Source organism: Triplophysa rosa, linkage group LG4 (genome assembly GCF_024868665.1).
Source record: "Triplophysa rosa linkage group LG4, Trosa_1v2, whole genome shotgun sequence".
Taxonomy (NCBI): Eukaryota; Metazoa; Chordata; class Actinopteri; order Cypriniformes; family Nemacheilidae; genus Triplophysa; species Triplophysa rosa.
In genome coordinates, this window is record NC_079893.1 from 20960466 (window position 1) to 20975104 (window position 14639).

The 14639-nt window shown below is 39.4% G+C and overlaps 1 protein-coding gene across 1 annotated transcript; it reads left to right on the forward strand.

Moving 5' to 3' along the window:
• The first annotated feature begins 1129 nt into the window (after positions 1 to 1129).
• Positions 1130 to 14432, forward strand: sparcl1 (SPARC-like 1). Its single transcript, XM_057330585.1, has 11 exons — positions 1130 to 1333; positions 2145 to 2200; positions 3054 to 3119; positions 3454 to 4401; positions 4549 to 4651; positions 6311 to 6432; positions 6664 to 6784; positions 7114 to 7250; positions 7436 to 7584; positions 13472 to 13620; positions 13766 to 14432. The coding sequence occupies exons 2-11, from the start codon at positions 2147 to 2149 to the stop codon at positions 13792 to 13794; spliced, it is 1878 nt and encodes a 625-aa protein (XP_057186568.1). The 5' UTR covers positions 1130 to 1333; positions 2145 to 2146; the 3' UTR covers positions 13795 to 14432.
• The last annotated feature ends 207 nt before the right edge of the window (positions 14433 to 14639 follow it).

The following is a 14639-nucleotide window of genomic DNA, read 5'->3' on the forward strand; positions in this document are numbered from 1 at the left end:
TACAGGTTAATGTTGGATGAGATAAATGATGCAAATTTACAATTATTTTCTAATATTATATGTATGGATATTCTTAAATAAATTTAACTACACAGGGTTTTCGTTCAAATGAACATGAAAACGCCTTACTTCCTGTTACTCCATATTTGGAGTGTTCCTGTTTTTTTTCTGTGGTATTTGTGGAGAGTGGAATATTACCCTTTTTTTACAAACATTCCTCATAATCATCACACAGTGTAACCAAAAAACCCACATAAAGCACCCATCCGCGATGTGTACTACTAATGGTGCTAGGAAATATAAAACAATGCACTGTGAACTGGTATTTACTTGCAATTTAAGTGGAATTATAATTTGATTTGAGAATAGGTGGATGAGGGTAATGTACCGTAGATATGAGAAGGATAAGCGAGAGAAATAGAGATTTAAAAATAGAGAGATAAGATTTAAGACAAACAATTTTGAGAAAGAGGCAGATAAAATAACATTATGTGAGTGAATAGGGGGAATTCAGATTGTTGGGGATATTTTAGTAGATTTAAATAAATGACAAAGAATCAAACAACTTAAATATAAATCCCCCCCCCAAAAAATGTTATGGTCTCATGGTTTATTTCATGGTTTTCTGTTTCAACAGAGAGAAAAATGTGTGTGTTACAGATGTGAAAATAAAGATGCACATTTTGAGAGACAACATTATATGATTTCTGTGAATTAAAATGCACAAATCAGAAGCAGTAATACCTAGCAAATGAAAAATGGTTGGCCCTTCATAGACTATAAAATAGTTATTTCATTTAAATTTTCACGAGACCATTTATGAGGAACATGGACTGTTATTGATGTGACAATTCACTTATCTGACTATGGAAAACTATGCTTTAAAAAAACAAAAACTGCTTTAAAAACTTTAAGAGAGACTTGACATGGGTATTTAAACCACCAAATATTGACATCTGACCTACTGTATCAGCGTGGTGAAAACCTTTGGTAAAAACTTTTTTTCATCTTAAGGTTGACATTTGCATTGAATTGACCCTACCACTGCTGGTGAAAGTTTGGACATCTGAACATGGGGGACGTCTCCCTTTTCCCAAATGCGCATGTATATTAAATAATATGAAAAAGTTAAAGTTGTAATGGCTGTGTTGTTATGTTACTCTATTCAGAAAAGCCCACTGCCCTCCCCCCTTGTATGCCCCTTTGCACATGAAGGGCATCCTGATGTACTTCAGTGTTGAGAAAGGCATAAGTGAGAGGGGCTTGGACTGACTGCCTGAAGTGTTCCGCTGCCATTTAAAGTTTCCTCTTTGCATCATTCCTCAAAGCTCAGGTAAGTCTTAGTTGTATACAGTATTTTAGCGAGGTAACTGGATGATACTTTTACGTTGCATGATGCAATGTCATTAATTAGACTAATAATTTGCCTCTTTTATTTTTATTGCCGAAAAGTACTGTTTTGGCAATAATATAATATATTTATTAATTATATGGTTTATGAAAGTTTTTAAAACATTCAGTCAGCAAAGTATTCACAGTGCAATAAAAAAACTAAGCAATTTTTACTGTGCTTCTTTTTTTTTAAATGTTCAATAACAGTTCCCAATATTTGTTCTGTAAAACATAGATGATACAAACAAAATGAAAAAATGTAAAATTCAGTTAAATTATGAAATGTAGCTGTCATTATTTATCATCTTTTGGTATGTGGTATCTTCATGCCGTTTCAACCCTACCATTGTCCACATCAACATCGGCACATTGTCGCTGTGCAGGAGGCGAACCGCTTGTGTACTTAGTCAACTCTTTTTCCAGTCTAGTAGCTTCTGATGTTTGCTTTGCCCCTCCAGACTTTGAATGTGATTTGAGTGAAGCTCATCTCCCAGGCCCTGTTGCCACGACAACTAAGGCCGCCGATTTATGCTGGGGTGTCATGGCAGCACTATGTTCAGCATACAGATGGGCAGTAAACCAGAATTCTCATAGACAATAATAACAGGGGTGGGGATATCGTGTCATTTGAAATGCTTCAAGAGGCTGATTTCAGACAAGACGATGTTTGTCACATCCTGAAAAACAGGAAACATCCAAGAATGTCATTGCTAATCTTGTAAGAAATAACACATTTTCTCTTTTTTTTCTAGAAATGAAGAAACACCTGTTTTTGTTGTGCTTTTTAGCCTCAGCACTGTCTGCATATGTAAGTTAAATTCATCAATTCATCATCAGCATTACTGTAATCTAACGATCAACATTATGAAAAGTCAGTTTACATACTGTACATTTCATCTGAACCAACAACCTTTTTCAGATACAATAAAGTACAATTTTGTAAGCTTTTAGAGAGCTAATGAAATCTTATTAAGATTTTACAGTAGATAAAGTGAAGGAAACAGGTAAATTGGTAAGGGAATATATTACAATATAGCACCAGGGTCAACAGAGAGTTCAAACACTAGATATTATTAAACTGCCTGACACTTGGGAATGGAAAAGGGGTTACTCTTAAATTAAGTGCTGAGCATAACAATCAATGACACAGTCTCAAGGCAGATGATGAGGTAATTGTGTAGCTTTAAAATGGCTAAATACCTCCCTTAAATCAGTGACTGAAGCAACAAGGATAGTGTAAATTCTGGAGTCTTAACATTAGTTGCTCATCAGGCTACAGAGGTAAGACAATACATCACTCCACTGACAGAAAGGAAATTACAACATCGCAAGTGGATAGCCATAGATAACCTCAAACTACTAGGTTGGAAAGAGATTATGACCGGCAGTGTAATTGGAATATAGACCAACCTGCAGTTGAAGGAAGATTGAGTAACTCTCTTTTAACTCAGATGTTCTGTACGTAGAGTAGTTGGCGTTAAGTGTGCATATGATACTCATACAAACCCTGTGCAACATTTTGGATATAGAGACTCAACGGGGTACTATTTATTCATTTGCAATATATCTTATTTATGACTTCCCAATTATAGCAAATCAAAACAAAATGTTAAGTCACTTTTTTTACTCTGTGTTCATCGCTCTTTAAATGTCTTTTTAAGGTACAAAGTAAACCTCATGAAAAAAACCTGCATGTTTCCAAACACAACCAAACTCCAGAGAGACAGGTAATTCTGAAAAAGCTGCATTTTACACTTTTCTTTATTAGGCTAATTCGTCAATTTTCTTATAGTTGTATCTCGGCCAAATATTGTCCTATCCTAACAAAAAAAATTGACCCTTATGACTGGTTTTGTGGCCCAGGGTCACATTTGATAAATTGACAGTGTATAAGATGATGCACCATCAAAACCCATGTATAAGCAAGAAAGGACTTTTTGATAGCTGTCCTCTGTGGTGACCTCTAGGCATTAGAGGTTATAAACAAGTTATAACGTTTCTTTTTTTAAGAAAAACTGTTAATCTGTTAGAAGTTAAAAGTGGATCTTTTATGGTTTTTAGCACAAGCCAGAGTCAGTGAAGCCTAATGAGAGTAAAGGCAGCATTCTTCCCACATTTCTGCCTTTCGAGTCTAGCACTCAGGACCCAGAAGATGAAGACATGAGTGAAATAGAGCTCAAAGTCTCAGAGGGAGGTGAGGAGAACACTCCTTTGCTCCTGAGCGAGGAGGCACTGACTGAGCTCCTGCAGGACTCTAAGGAAGCAGAAGATCTTGTGGAAGATGATGAAGATGATGACAAGCCAAGAGAGAGTGAAGAGGTAAAGGAGACAGAGAATCAGAACAAGGAACATGTGGAGTCTCCAAAAGCAGAAGTAGATGAGGCGAACAAGTATAAAGGCGAGAATAAGGAAGATGTTGGGACGGACATTGACAGCAGTACCGATTCAGAGATACCAATGGATTTGGATTATGCATCAGATCGTGATGCCTCACAACCACTGCCCATCAAGCTGAAGGACTCCAGAGCTTTAAACATCAGCACTTTGGATAAAGAGGTGGAGAAAACGGAAGATGTGATTCCCACAGCCATGGACTATGAATCCCAACAATTGAGCAGCTCTGAAGACTCCAAAGAGGACATTGTAGAGAAACAATCTGAGCAGGACGTGTCCGCAGACATTCAGAAAACTCAAGAGGAGCTGACAGAACCACTTCATGATTCTGAAAATGACAAAAACAATATGGGTGAAAATGAGAAGAGGGATCTACACGGTGAGAAGGACTCTATTCCTACTAGTGGTAAGAAAGCGAAGAAAGCGAAGAAGGAAAAGAAGCAGAAGAATGAGAATGGTCATGGAAAGGGCAAAGGCAAGAAGCAGCAAACGAAGCAGCATGTGGAGGACATGCAGAATGACCAATCCAGTACATTGAAGAGAGACAATCAACAGAAACAGGTGGATCCCTCTGAAAATACAGTGCCAAAACCTAGAAAGAAGAATGGGAAATGGGTATGAATTTTCATTACATAACCAGTGCATTCTTTTATGAATTCCCTATTTAATAGGAACAGACTGTTATCAAATTAATACAAACAATACCCTACAAATCTTTTAGCAATAATTGATATTGATGTGTTTGGTTTGTGCTCTGTACAGTCACGTTTGGTTGGGATAAATCCAGTCCAGATTAAAGCCACTATGGAGCTATATCCTGACATAAGACCCACCCATCGACCCAGCGGACAGGAGGTGCCAGCTTGTAAGTGTTATTTCAGCAATGTGTTTCCACTGCCCTGAATATTTATTGGGAATCTGCTGAGCAGAGTTTTTCAAACTGTCGATGCAGCCTGGCTTAAAAAGTCAATGGGACTCTTAGCCCCCTGCATTACACTATGCAAACCAACAGAACTAAAGGAATGCAGGCACTCTTTTTTACAGTGAGGTTACATGCCAACACAATCTCACAGCAAAAAGGTAACTATTTTACAATGTGGCTAATTTTGGCTAATTCGCATGTATTCGTACAATCACATTCATACATTTGTGGATGATTTTCTTCCGTGTCAGTGACGTTAGGGTTAGGGGTGGGGCTTCAGTAGGCCCATTGCTTTATTTTCACATCGTACAAATTCATACAAATAAGCTGCCTTGTAAAATAGTTACGAATTCCTGTGGGATCAGGTTGTAAATGCAGGGGTTAAATTAGGATTTGTTTTGTGGGGGGGCTCCATGGTGTCGGGCTTTTAAGGGGTGCAAAGGTGTTTGCAAAGCCTACAAAATCTTTTTTAACAAGTTATGAAAGCCCTCTGCTATGTTGTTATATATACGTTATCAAATTAAATCATTTACACTGAAAAAACAACTGCATTAGGCCAAATAATGTTATGAGATTGTTTTAAATATTTTTTGAATATACTAATAAGAAATGACGGGGGAAATTATATTTTTAAACTAAATTAAAGTACCAGTATAGGTGATGGCAAGTGAGTGTCTAATGAGTCATTGAGTCATTCATTCAAACGATTCGATCAAAGAATTGATTCACCAGGGCCTCATTTATAAAAATGCTGCCTAAATACTGTCCTTAATTTGATTTTATGATCATTCCTTAAAGTGCGTATGTGGGATTATTGGAACAAACGTACGCACAGATAACATGCGCATGCCTTTCAGGTGTGAAATCTATAAAATACATTTTGCGAAGCTGAACAGTTTCAGATATCTTCCTTGTAAATGATGTCTAATTAATGACATATACTGTAAAAGAGCACATCAACGTCCAAATCCTTTACGAGCGATAAGAATGGCTTATATTTCCAAAAACATGCAGCACTCGGACAAGCAAAAGTGCGTACTGAATCATTCAGCAATGAATCGGGTTTCTGTGAGACGTGCTGTGGTTCTGCTGTCTTTTTTTGAAATTATTTTCGCTGCATAAATAGAACAAAGTAGTCTAACAAAGTAGTTTAATAGTAATTAAAATGTAAGTTGTCGGATTTTCACAGGAAATGTCAGTTTTATGTATTTCGAAACAAAGTATGTAAGGTAAAGATGTGTGTAAAGTAGCAATTTTGTTGTACACAGATTGTGATATAAAACCAAAAATTATAAAATTGTAAAGCAGTCATAGATGTTTGAATTTCAGTGTTTGAGCTGATTATTGAGCTAATAATAAGTTAAATAATATGCAAAGTAAAGAGAGACATACTTAAGAGAGGGTTAAATACAGTAGTCCAAAGTAACAAATGCTCACCTCAAATAGTCAAGTAATGGTATATTTTGTCAACTCTTTTTTTATGATGTCTTTACTTATGGGCGGTGCTACATTAAATTTTTCCTTGGAGTCCCCAAAATTTGCAGTATTCTTCTGTACAGACGATTTGTCCCACTAAACACATTCTGTCCTTATTTAATCCAGACCCCTGTGAAAGTTTTCATTGTAAGCGAGGAAAGACATGCAAAATGAACAATGACAACAAGCCCACCTGTGTGTGTCAGGAGCCTTCAGCATGCCCTCCCAGTCTGAATGAGTTTGACCATGTAAGTGTCGTTTGCAATTACCTGATTGATGTTTCAGTTGAAACAGTCACAAAAAGCATAAAGGTGATATGATGATATCTACCAAATATACAGTATGTGTAGACATATGCAAACGGGGGAAGACTGTTTTCAAAAACATGAATCCATGCTAAAACTGGGTGGAACATGCTTGATTCTCAAAGAATCTAATAACTAATAATATGCTGCTGATATTGGGATTTTTTGTTGTAGGTGTGTGGAACGGACAATAAGACATATGACACATCCTGTCAGCTTTTTTCCACAAAGTGTAGCCTTGAGGGGACCAAAAAGGGCCACAGACTTCATCTGGACTACACAGGATCCTGCAAATGTAGGAAACACCTTTGATTCGACTGCTAGACAATGCTAAATTTGATGACAATGATGCAAGTATGACTCATACATTTAGCAACCCAGTAAGAATAGATCATAAGATCGTTAAAATCCACAATACTAGCACAACAATTTCCTGTTTAAATCCAGGATTTACAATGGATTCCCATATAGACTTAATCATAAATGTTGCAAAAACATTTTTTAAATGTTGCGCTAACATTCAATATGAAAGTGACATATACCACACTCATTAGATTGAGATCTCATACATGTGCTGTCATGTTGTGCTATTTTTTGCAAATGTTTATTTTGTTTGTCTGGCAGTTATTGCTCCATGTTTAGAGGCAGAGCTTGTTCAGTTTCCTTTGCGTATGCGAGACTGGCTGAAGAATGTACTTCTGCAGTTATATGAGCACGACTCCATGTCTCCTGGCTTTCTCACAGCTAAACAAAGAATCAGGGTATGTCTCTCAAAAATATACAGGATGTGTCATTTTATCACATTGCTATCCAATAAAGACAATTAATGTGTCCATGACATAAACTGGAGACACATTCCACCTGCCAACTCTTGAAAAAAAAGCAATTGACGCTATTGTGTCTAAACCATTAGTTGTTCATAAATTAATCTGAATTTGTTCTACAGGTTCAGAAGATCTATGAAAGTGAGTGGCGCCTTCATGCAGGTGATCATCTCATAGAGCTTCTACTGCAGGACTTTGAGAAGAACTACAATATGTACATTTATCCTGTCCACTGGCAGTTTGCACAGATGGACCAACACCCTTCAGACAGGTGGGATCCATACAGTATTCTTTGGTTTATTCTTTAGTTGTACTAAACTTTTGATTAAGTCATGTCTACTTTGCAGCTAATTCAAGTCAAGAAGAGATAACTTGGCTGAAAAGACTGACATTTAAAGCGAGCGACCACAATCTGTTTGTTTTTACAAGGTCTTGAGGGATGGATAAATTATAGCAATAACCCACGGTGGAAAATGCAGTTTTGCTGGTGGATGTTTTTCAAACATTTGTACCAGATCCTGTCACTTGTTCTTCCTCGAAAGTGTCTGGCTTTTTTGAGCGCTGTGTGTATGAGACAGACAGTGAACGGTCTATGGGTTTGTGGGCAAACTGTCTGAGGCTAAAGCCTCATTGAGGAGTTTCAGTGATATTTTTAGATGATGTGGTTGAGGGACGTTTACAGCAAAAGACGGACTCAGTGCCAATATCCCTCCTATAGGCAACATTAGAGGTTTATATAGATTCAAAAACAAAATTTCAAAAAGGCGTGCACATCCACACATCACACTTGACGAAGACCTGACGGTCGAAACGTTGCTGATTATTTATTAAAGTTGTGGTGCAGATTTGAGTGTGCGGACATTTTGTTTTTCCTGCTTTCATTTAGGTTTATATACATTCAAAAACTTTGAGTTTTGACTTTGACTGAGATGTTTTGATTTTAAAAAATCTTTGCCAAAAGTATTTGGTTGCCCCCTCCTAATAAACAGGTTTGACTACTTTATTCATTTCCGTGGGTACCAATCTTAAAGTTAAATATAATGATATTCTATGGAATTGTGTGCTTCTAATTTTATAGCAACAGTTTGAGAAGGGCCCTTTTCTTTTCCAACATGACAATGCCCCTGTGTATAGGGCAAGGTTCCGAAAGAAGTGACTGATTCAGTCAGTGTGACAGAACTTGACTGGTCTGTGTCATGATCCTGTCCTCTTTGTAGTTGTTTTTTTCAGATTTTCAGATTTAGGTTCAATTTATTGTCATTGCACATGTACAAGTACAAGGCAACGAAATGTGACCTCTGCATTTAACCCATCCAGAGAGTAGTGAACACACGCACAGTAAGTGGTGAACACACGTACCCCCGGAGCAGTGGGCAGCTATCACTTCAGCGCCCGGGGAGCAAGTAGGGGTAAGGTGCCTTGCTCAAGGGCACCTCAGTTGTTACCCGCAGGCCCTGGGAATCGAACCGGCAACCTTCTGGTCATGAGTCCGACTCTCTAACCATTAGGCCACAACTGCCCCTTACAACCGCCCCCTTGTTTCCTTCATTATCCCGTTATCAGTTTACGCCCTTCACCTGTTGCCCTCGTTATGCCTCTTAATGTTAGAAGCACACAATTCCATAGAATATCATTATTAACATTAAGATTGGTACCCACGGAAATGAATAAAGTAGTCAAACCTGTTTATTAGGAGGGGGCGACCGAATACTTTTGGAAAAATAGTGTATGTACAGCATGTCTGAATGTTTTATTATTTACTATTAAATTATTTATGTGGAGAAAATCAAATGATTTTTTAATAATATTCAATATAGTGTGTGTATATTGTGACAACATATTTATTTTCTTTGCTACACAAAGATACACTATTCATATTCTTGACTGCTTCCCCCCTGTCATGCATAAGGCATGGGAAATGTCCTATTGGGCAATTCAATTGTGCTGAAATAGTGGGATTATAACACCTAGTCCTATTAAGCGAATCTGAATAATCTGGTTAAAACCAGTGACTGCTGTGAAAGGGCAGTTTACAACTATGGAAAGACCTGGTGACAGGTGAAAAGCAAGAACCCAAGGTCACAGAAGGAGACAACGGGCTGACCTAAGTCCAGGAGATAAAAAGAAATTGACAGACTTGTCAGAGAAAGGAGGAGCCTGAGGAAACAGTGGAAGAAGGCCACAGAAGAGGAAAGGAAGGGCCTAGAGGCACTACAAGGAGATGTTAAAAGGCGCCTGGCCTCATTGCATCATTGCGAAGAGCAGAGAGCTTGAGAAAGCAACATAAGAAGAAGGAACGAACCAGGACCGCTTTCTACAAAGATCCTTACAAGTTCGTCAGTTGCATCTTCAGCAAGGAGAAAACTGGGACCCTTAAAGTACCTATAACAGATATTGAGGAACACCTACGGAAAATGTATTTCGACAATCAGAGGCATGAGCCAATCTCCATTCCAGAGGACATGCCACCAATTCAGCTACCAGAACACCAGATGGACACAAGGCCCCCTAAATGGAGCGAAGTTGAGAGTGCAGTAAAACGGGCAAGATCAGCTTCAGCTCCTGGACCCAACGGTATACCATACAGGCTCTACAAGAAGATTAATGGCTGTGGCATGGAAAAAGCAGGTGATACCAAAGGTCTGGAGAAGGGCAGGAGGCATACTGATCCCCAAGGAGAAAAACTCCTCAACTATTGATCAGTTTCGCCAAATTAACCTCTTGAATATGGAAGGTAAGATTTTCTTCAGCGTTGTGGCCAATAAACTCTCAGGATTTCTGAAGAGAAACAACTTGATTGTCACTTTAGTGCAGAAGGCAGGCATAGGGGGTTTCTCTGGATGTTTGGAACATGCTAACGTCATCTGGCACCAGTTGCAAATGTCAAAAAAGGAGAAGAAAGACCTGCATGTGGTTTTTCTAGATCTTGCCAATGCCTTTGGATCAGTGCCATATGAGCTGCTGTGGACAGCCTTTGACTTCTTCCACGTTCCAGAGCAGGTAACAAAGCTGATTAAGGCATATTTTCAGGATCTCCAATTCTGCATTATCACACAGGATAGTACCACCACGTGGCAACAGCTGGAGATTGGCATAATGGCAGGTTGCACAATTTCACCACTGGCTTTCACAATGGCAATGGAAATAATAATCCGGGCATCGCGTTGGGTGGTTGGAGGAGAGCGTTTGAAAAATGTCTTGCGCCTGCCTCTAATCAGGGCATACATGGATGACATGCCAACTATCACAACAACAAAAGCATGTACAAAGCGCCTGCTGGATAAGCTCCAGGAGAACATTAGTTGGGCACAAATGGAGGTGAAACCCAGAAAATCCCGCAGCATTTCTATTGTCAAGGGCAGGCTTACCAATGACAGGTTCTGTATAAAGGGTGAGCCCATACCAACGGTCACGGAAAAGCCCATCAAAAACCTTGGACGGTGGTACACCAGAGACCTTAAAGACTCCGAACAGGTGGAACAACTCAGGCAAGAGACAGCCAGTGGACTCAAGAAAATCAATAATACAGCTCTTCCTGGGAAGCTGAAACTCTGGTGCTTCCAATTTGGCTTGTTTCCACGCCTGATGTGGCCAGTTTCTATGTATGAGCTCACAGTGTCTCATGCCAATAACCTGGAGAGATTGGTGAGTACACAAGGAAATGGAAGGAAATGGTTTGGGCTACCAAGATGCCTTAGCAACATAGGGCTGTACGGGAATGGAGCTCTCTCTCTTCCCATTTCATGCCTTGTGGAGGAATATAAATGCACCAAAACAAGGTTAGAGATGACGCTCAAAGAATCCTGTGATCCCTGTGTAAGAGATGCTGCTCCAACAGTAGCGACAGGAAGGAAATGGAACCCAACAACAGCGGAAGGAGATGCAAAAGCAGCCCTCAGACATAAGGACATCGTGGGACAAGTGCAACATGGCAGAGGGGGACTTGGTTTGGCATCAACCACACCCACGTGGCGAAAAGCGACACCAAAGGAACAGCGTCACCTGGTAGTGGAGGAGGTTCGGCATCAAGAGGAAGCGAGTAGATGCGCCAGAGCGGTCTCTCAAGCCCAGCAAGGCCATTGGATGAGGTGAGAAGGCATTGAACGGCACAAAATCACTTGGAGTGAGTTTTGGAGTATGGAAACAAACAGGCTAAGTTTTATCATAAGAGCTACATATGATGTGCTGCCCTCACCAACAAATCTGCACGTTTGGTGTGGACAGGATCCAGCCTGCCACCTATGTGCAGCTCCAGCAAACCTCAAACATATTCTTGTGGGTCGTAAAAAGAGATTAATACAGGGGAGATGCACATGGCGCCACAATCAAGTACTAAAGTGCTTGGCTGCAGCAGTAGAGACCAAGAGAGTGGCAGCAAATGCCATCCCCCAAAACACCAAGGCTAACTCGCTAAAAATGCAACCCTTTATTTGGGAGGGGCGGAAACCGCGGGCCAAGCCCTAAACCCCAGATTCAGGTCTGCTGAGTATAGCCAGGGATTGGGAAATGCGAGTTGATTTAAACCACAGACTTACTTTCCCCTTGGAAATCGCAGCGAACAACCTGTGGCCTGACATGGTTCTGTGGTCCAGCTCCAGTAAGACAGTCCTCATAGTTGAGTTGACTGTACCTTGGGAAGAGGCCACTAACGAAGCATTTGAAAGAAAGAATCTCCGGTATGCCAACTTGGCAGCGGAGGCTGAAGATCGGGGATGGACAGCGAAAGTGTTCCCGGTGGAAGTGGGCTGCAGGGGCTTTGTTTCCAATTCCACTACAAGGCTGCTCAATAAAGTGGGGATCAAAGGACAGGCCCAACAGACGGTAGTCAAACAACTTGCCACTGTCGCTGAGAGAAGCAGCCACTGGCTGTGGTTGAAACGGAAGGACGCAATATGGGCTGCCAAGTGATCATGTAATAAAATGGTGTTGTGTTGTATTGTTATGCCATACGGGACCGGGGGCACAGAGCTTGCATTAACGGAGCCAGTGGGGCTATAACAGCCTTAGCCAACGGGTTGGCGCGTATTGTTGAGTTGAGTTTGGTAATGTGTAATGTTATGCCATACGGGACCTGGGGCACTGAGCTTGCATTAACGGAGCCAGTAGGGCTATTACAGCCTTAGCCAACGGGTTGGCGCATACGGTTGCGTTGATTTTGGTAATGTGTTGTAATGGTATGCCATACGGGACCGGTGGCACTAAGCGCGCATCAACGGTGTGGGTAGTCGTGGGTAGTCTGTGGTTTAGGTGGATGGACACAGCATGGGCTGCCAGATGACCTTGTAACAATGCGACACACACCCAGGTCTGATTAAACTACGGTGGGCCTCCCTTGACTGAGGGTGTCTTGCTATAAAGGGCCAAAACACCCAATGAGGCTGAGGTGCACAACTGACGATGTGTCGCATATAATCATTTATCCCCCAAACACAGAGGATGCCTACCCGACAAACCAGTGAATCCTCAAACCTCCTTTCCTCTATTCATATTCTTGACTGCTTCCCCCTGTCATGCATAAGTAGTGGGAAATGTCCTATTGGGCAATTCAACTGTGCTGAAATAGTGGGATTATAACACCTAGTCCTATAAAGCGAAGATGTATTCAAAATAAAATATTATTAAATGGATGACCAAAATGAAAAAAAGCAGCCTAAAGAGCATAAAATGTACAGTATGTGAACTTTAATATTGTTGCATCCTAGGGTGCGAAGCTGCTTGTACATTTTACAAATTCTATAGGCAAAGGATGACTATTTTAAAGAAATATACATAGTTTTACTTTATTTTGTATTTTTTCAGTCACCAATTTCATTTGTGTATTTTGTAGTTTTATGGGTTTATTATTTCTCGTGAAGAAAGTTAAGGTGACCCTAAATGTTTGAACGTAGAGTACACTCTTAAAAATAAAGGTGCTTAAAAGGTTTTTCACAGCGATGCCATAGAAGAACCATTCAGTCAAAGGTTCTTGAAACAACCATATCTTTTTTATTTTTTCCGACACTAAGAACCTTTTGTGAAACAGAAAGGTTCTTCAGATGTTAAAGGTTCTTTATGGAACCAAAGGTTCTTCTATGGCATCGAAGAACCTTTTGAGACACCTTTTGAGTGTGGCAGTAATTTGAGGTTTGTCCATTAATTGAAATTCACTATCATTGCAGGTTCCTCTCTCATTCTGAGCTGGCTCCTCTGCGTGTTCCCCTGGTACCCATGGAGCATTGCACCTCTGTCTTCTTCCAGAAGTGTGATGATGACAAGGACAAGCTTGTCTCCTTCAGGGAGTGGTGCAGCTGCTTTGGCATTAAGGAAGGTAAGCATTCCTTTTCAAATTCTCATCCCAATCAACTCGAAGTTGCCAGTAAAGTTTTTATTCAGTAACACTATAAATATATCAGCTATTTCAGAAACAACCCTGGGTAGTTTTTTTAACTTTTTGCATCGTTTCATTTCAACAGAGGATATGGATGCCAATCTGCTTTTCTGAACCTTCCCAAAGGCCCAAGTAAACATATCTGAATGACCTGGAGAAACTGTAAGAAAACAAATAAGGCTGTGTTTATTCAAAGGCGATATAGGAGAGAGGTTTATTAAATTAAATGGAACTGTTTTCTTAAAGATAATGATTAAGATGAAGGATAGTCATAGAATGTCTCTTGGTTTGTTTGATTTATTAAAAGTGGAAGGGCATTTTAGTTAGCAATTTATGAACTACTGAATATTTGTTTTTTTTTTTAGTATTTTTGTATATGTTATACAGTATGTGGGATAAAAGTTTACATAGAGCAAAATAAAATAAATAGAGGTTGGAAAATTATTCCATATTATGAAGAAATGGCACTCATACAGTATGTGCTTAATGCAGAATGATTGGCCTAAATATTTATTATAAATGTATAATTTCAAGGAATAAATCAGGAACAGAACTGACAAAACATTTTTATATGTTCAAGTATGTAAAATATTTTAAACATGTTTTTGTTACTGTAAAACTGTATTAACTGTATTAAAGTTCAATTTTAATCGGCATCACAAGTTTAATGTCCTAATGTTTAATGTCCTAATGTTTAATGTCGTATCTTTATAAACCATTTGAATGTCCTATGTGCCTAGAAGAAATGGTCCACTTTAGTCAAAATAAGAGTATACCATACATGTAAATGGAAAAAATAAAACATTTATAGGTAGACAACAAAATAATATTTGTGGGGTTTAGAGAAAGACCCACACAAATATGGGACTTGTTTTTCTTGGAAATGTGCAAACTTCTATAAATAGTAAATAAATTATAAAATAGTAAATAAAGATGTTTATTATTTTGTTCTGATGTGT

What these genes read in the sequence shown, in the direction of transcription:
- sparcl1 (XM_057330585.1), top strand. Translation starts at nt 2,147, where the DNA reads ATGAAGAAACACCTGTTTTTGTTGTGCTTTTTAGCCTCAGCACTGTCT. An exon ending in GAAAGAAGAATGGGAAATGG is followed by an intron (nt 4,402 to 4,548) that starts GTATGAATTTTC and finishes TGCTCTGTACAG; the next exon opens with TCACGTTTGGTTGGGATAAA. An exon ending in CAGCTAAACAAAGAATCAGG is followed by an intron (nt 7,251 to 7,435) that starts GTATGTCTCTCA and finishes TTTGTTCTACAG; the next exon opens with GTTCAGAAGATCTATGAAAG.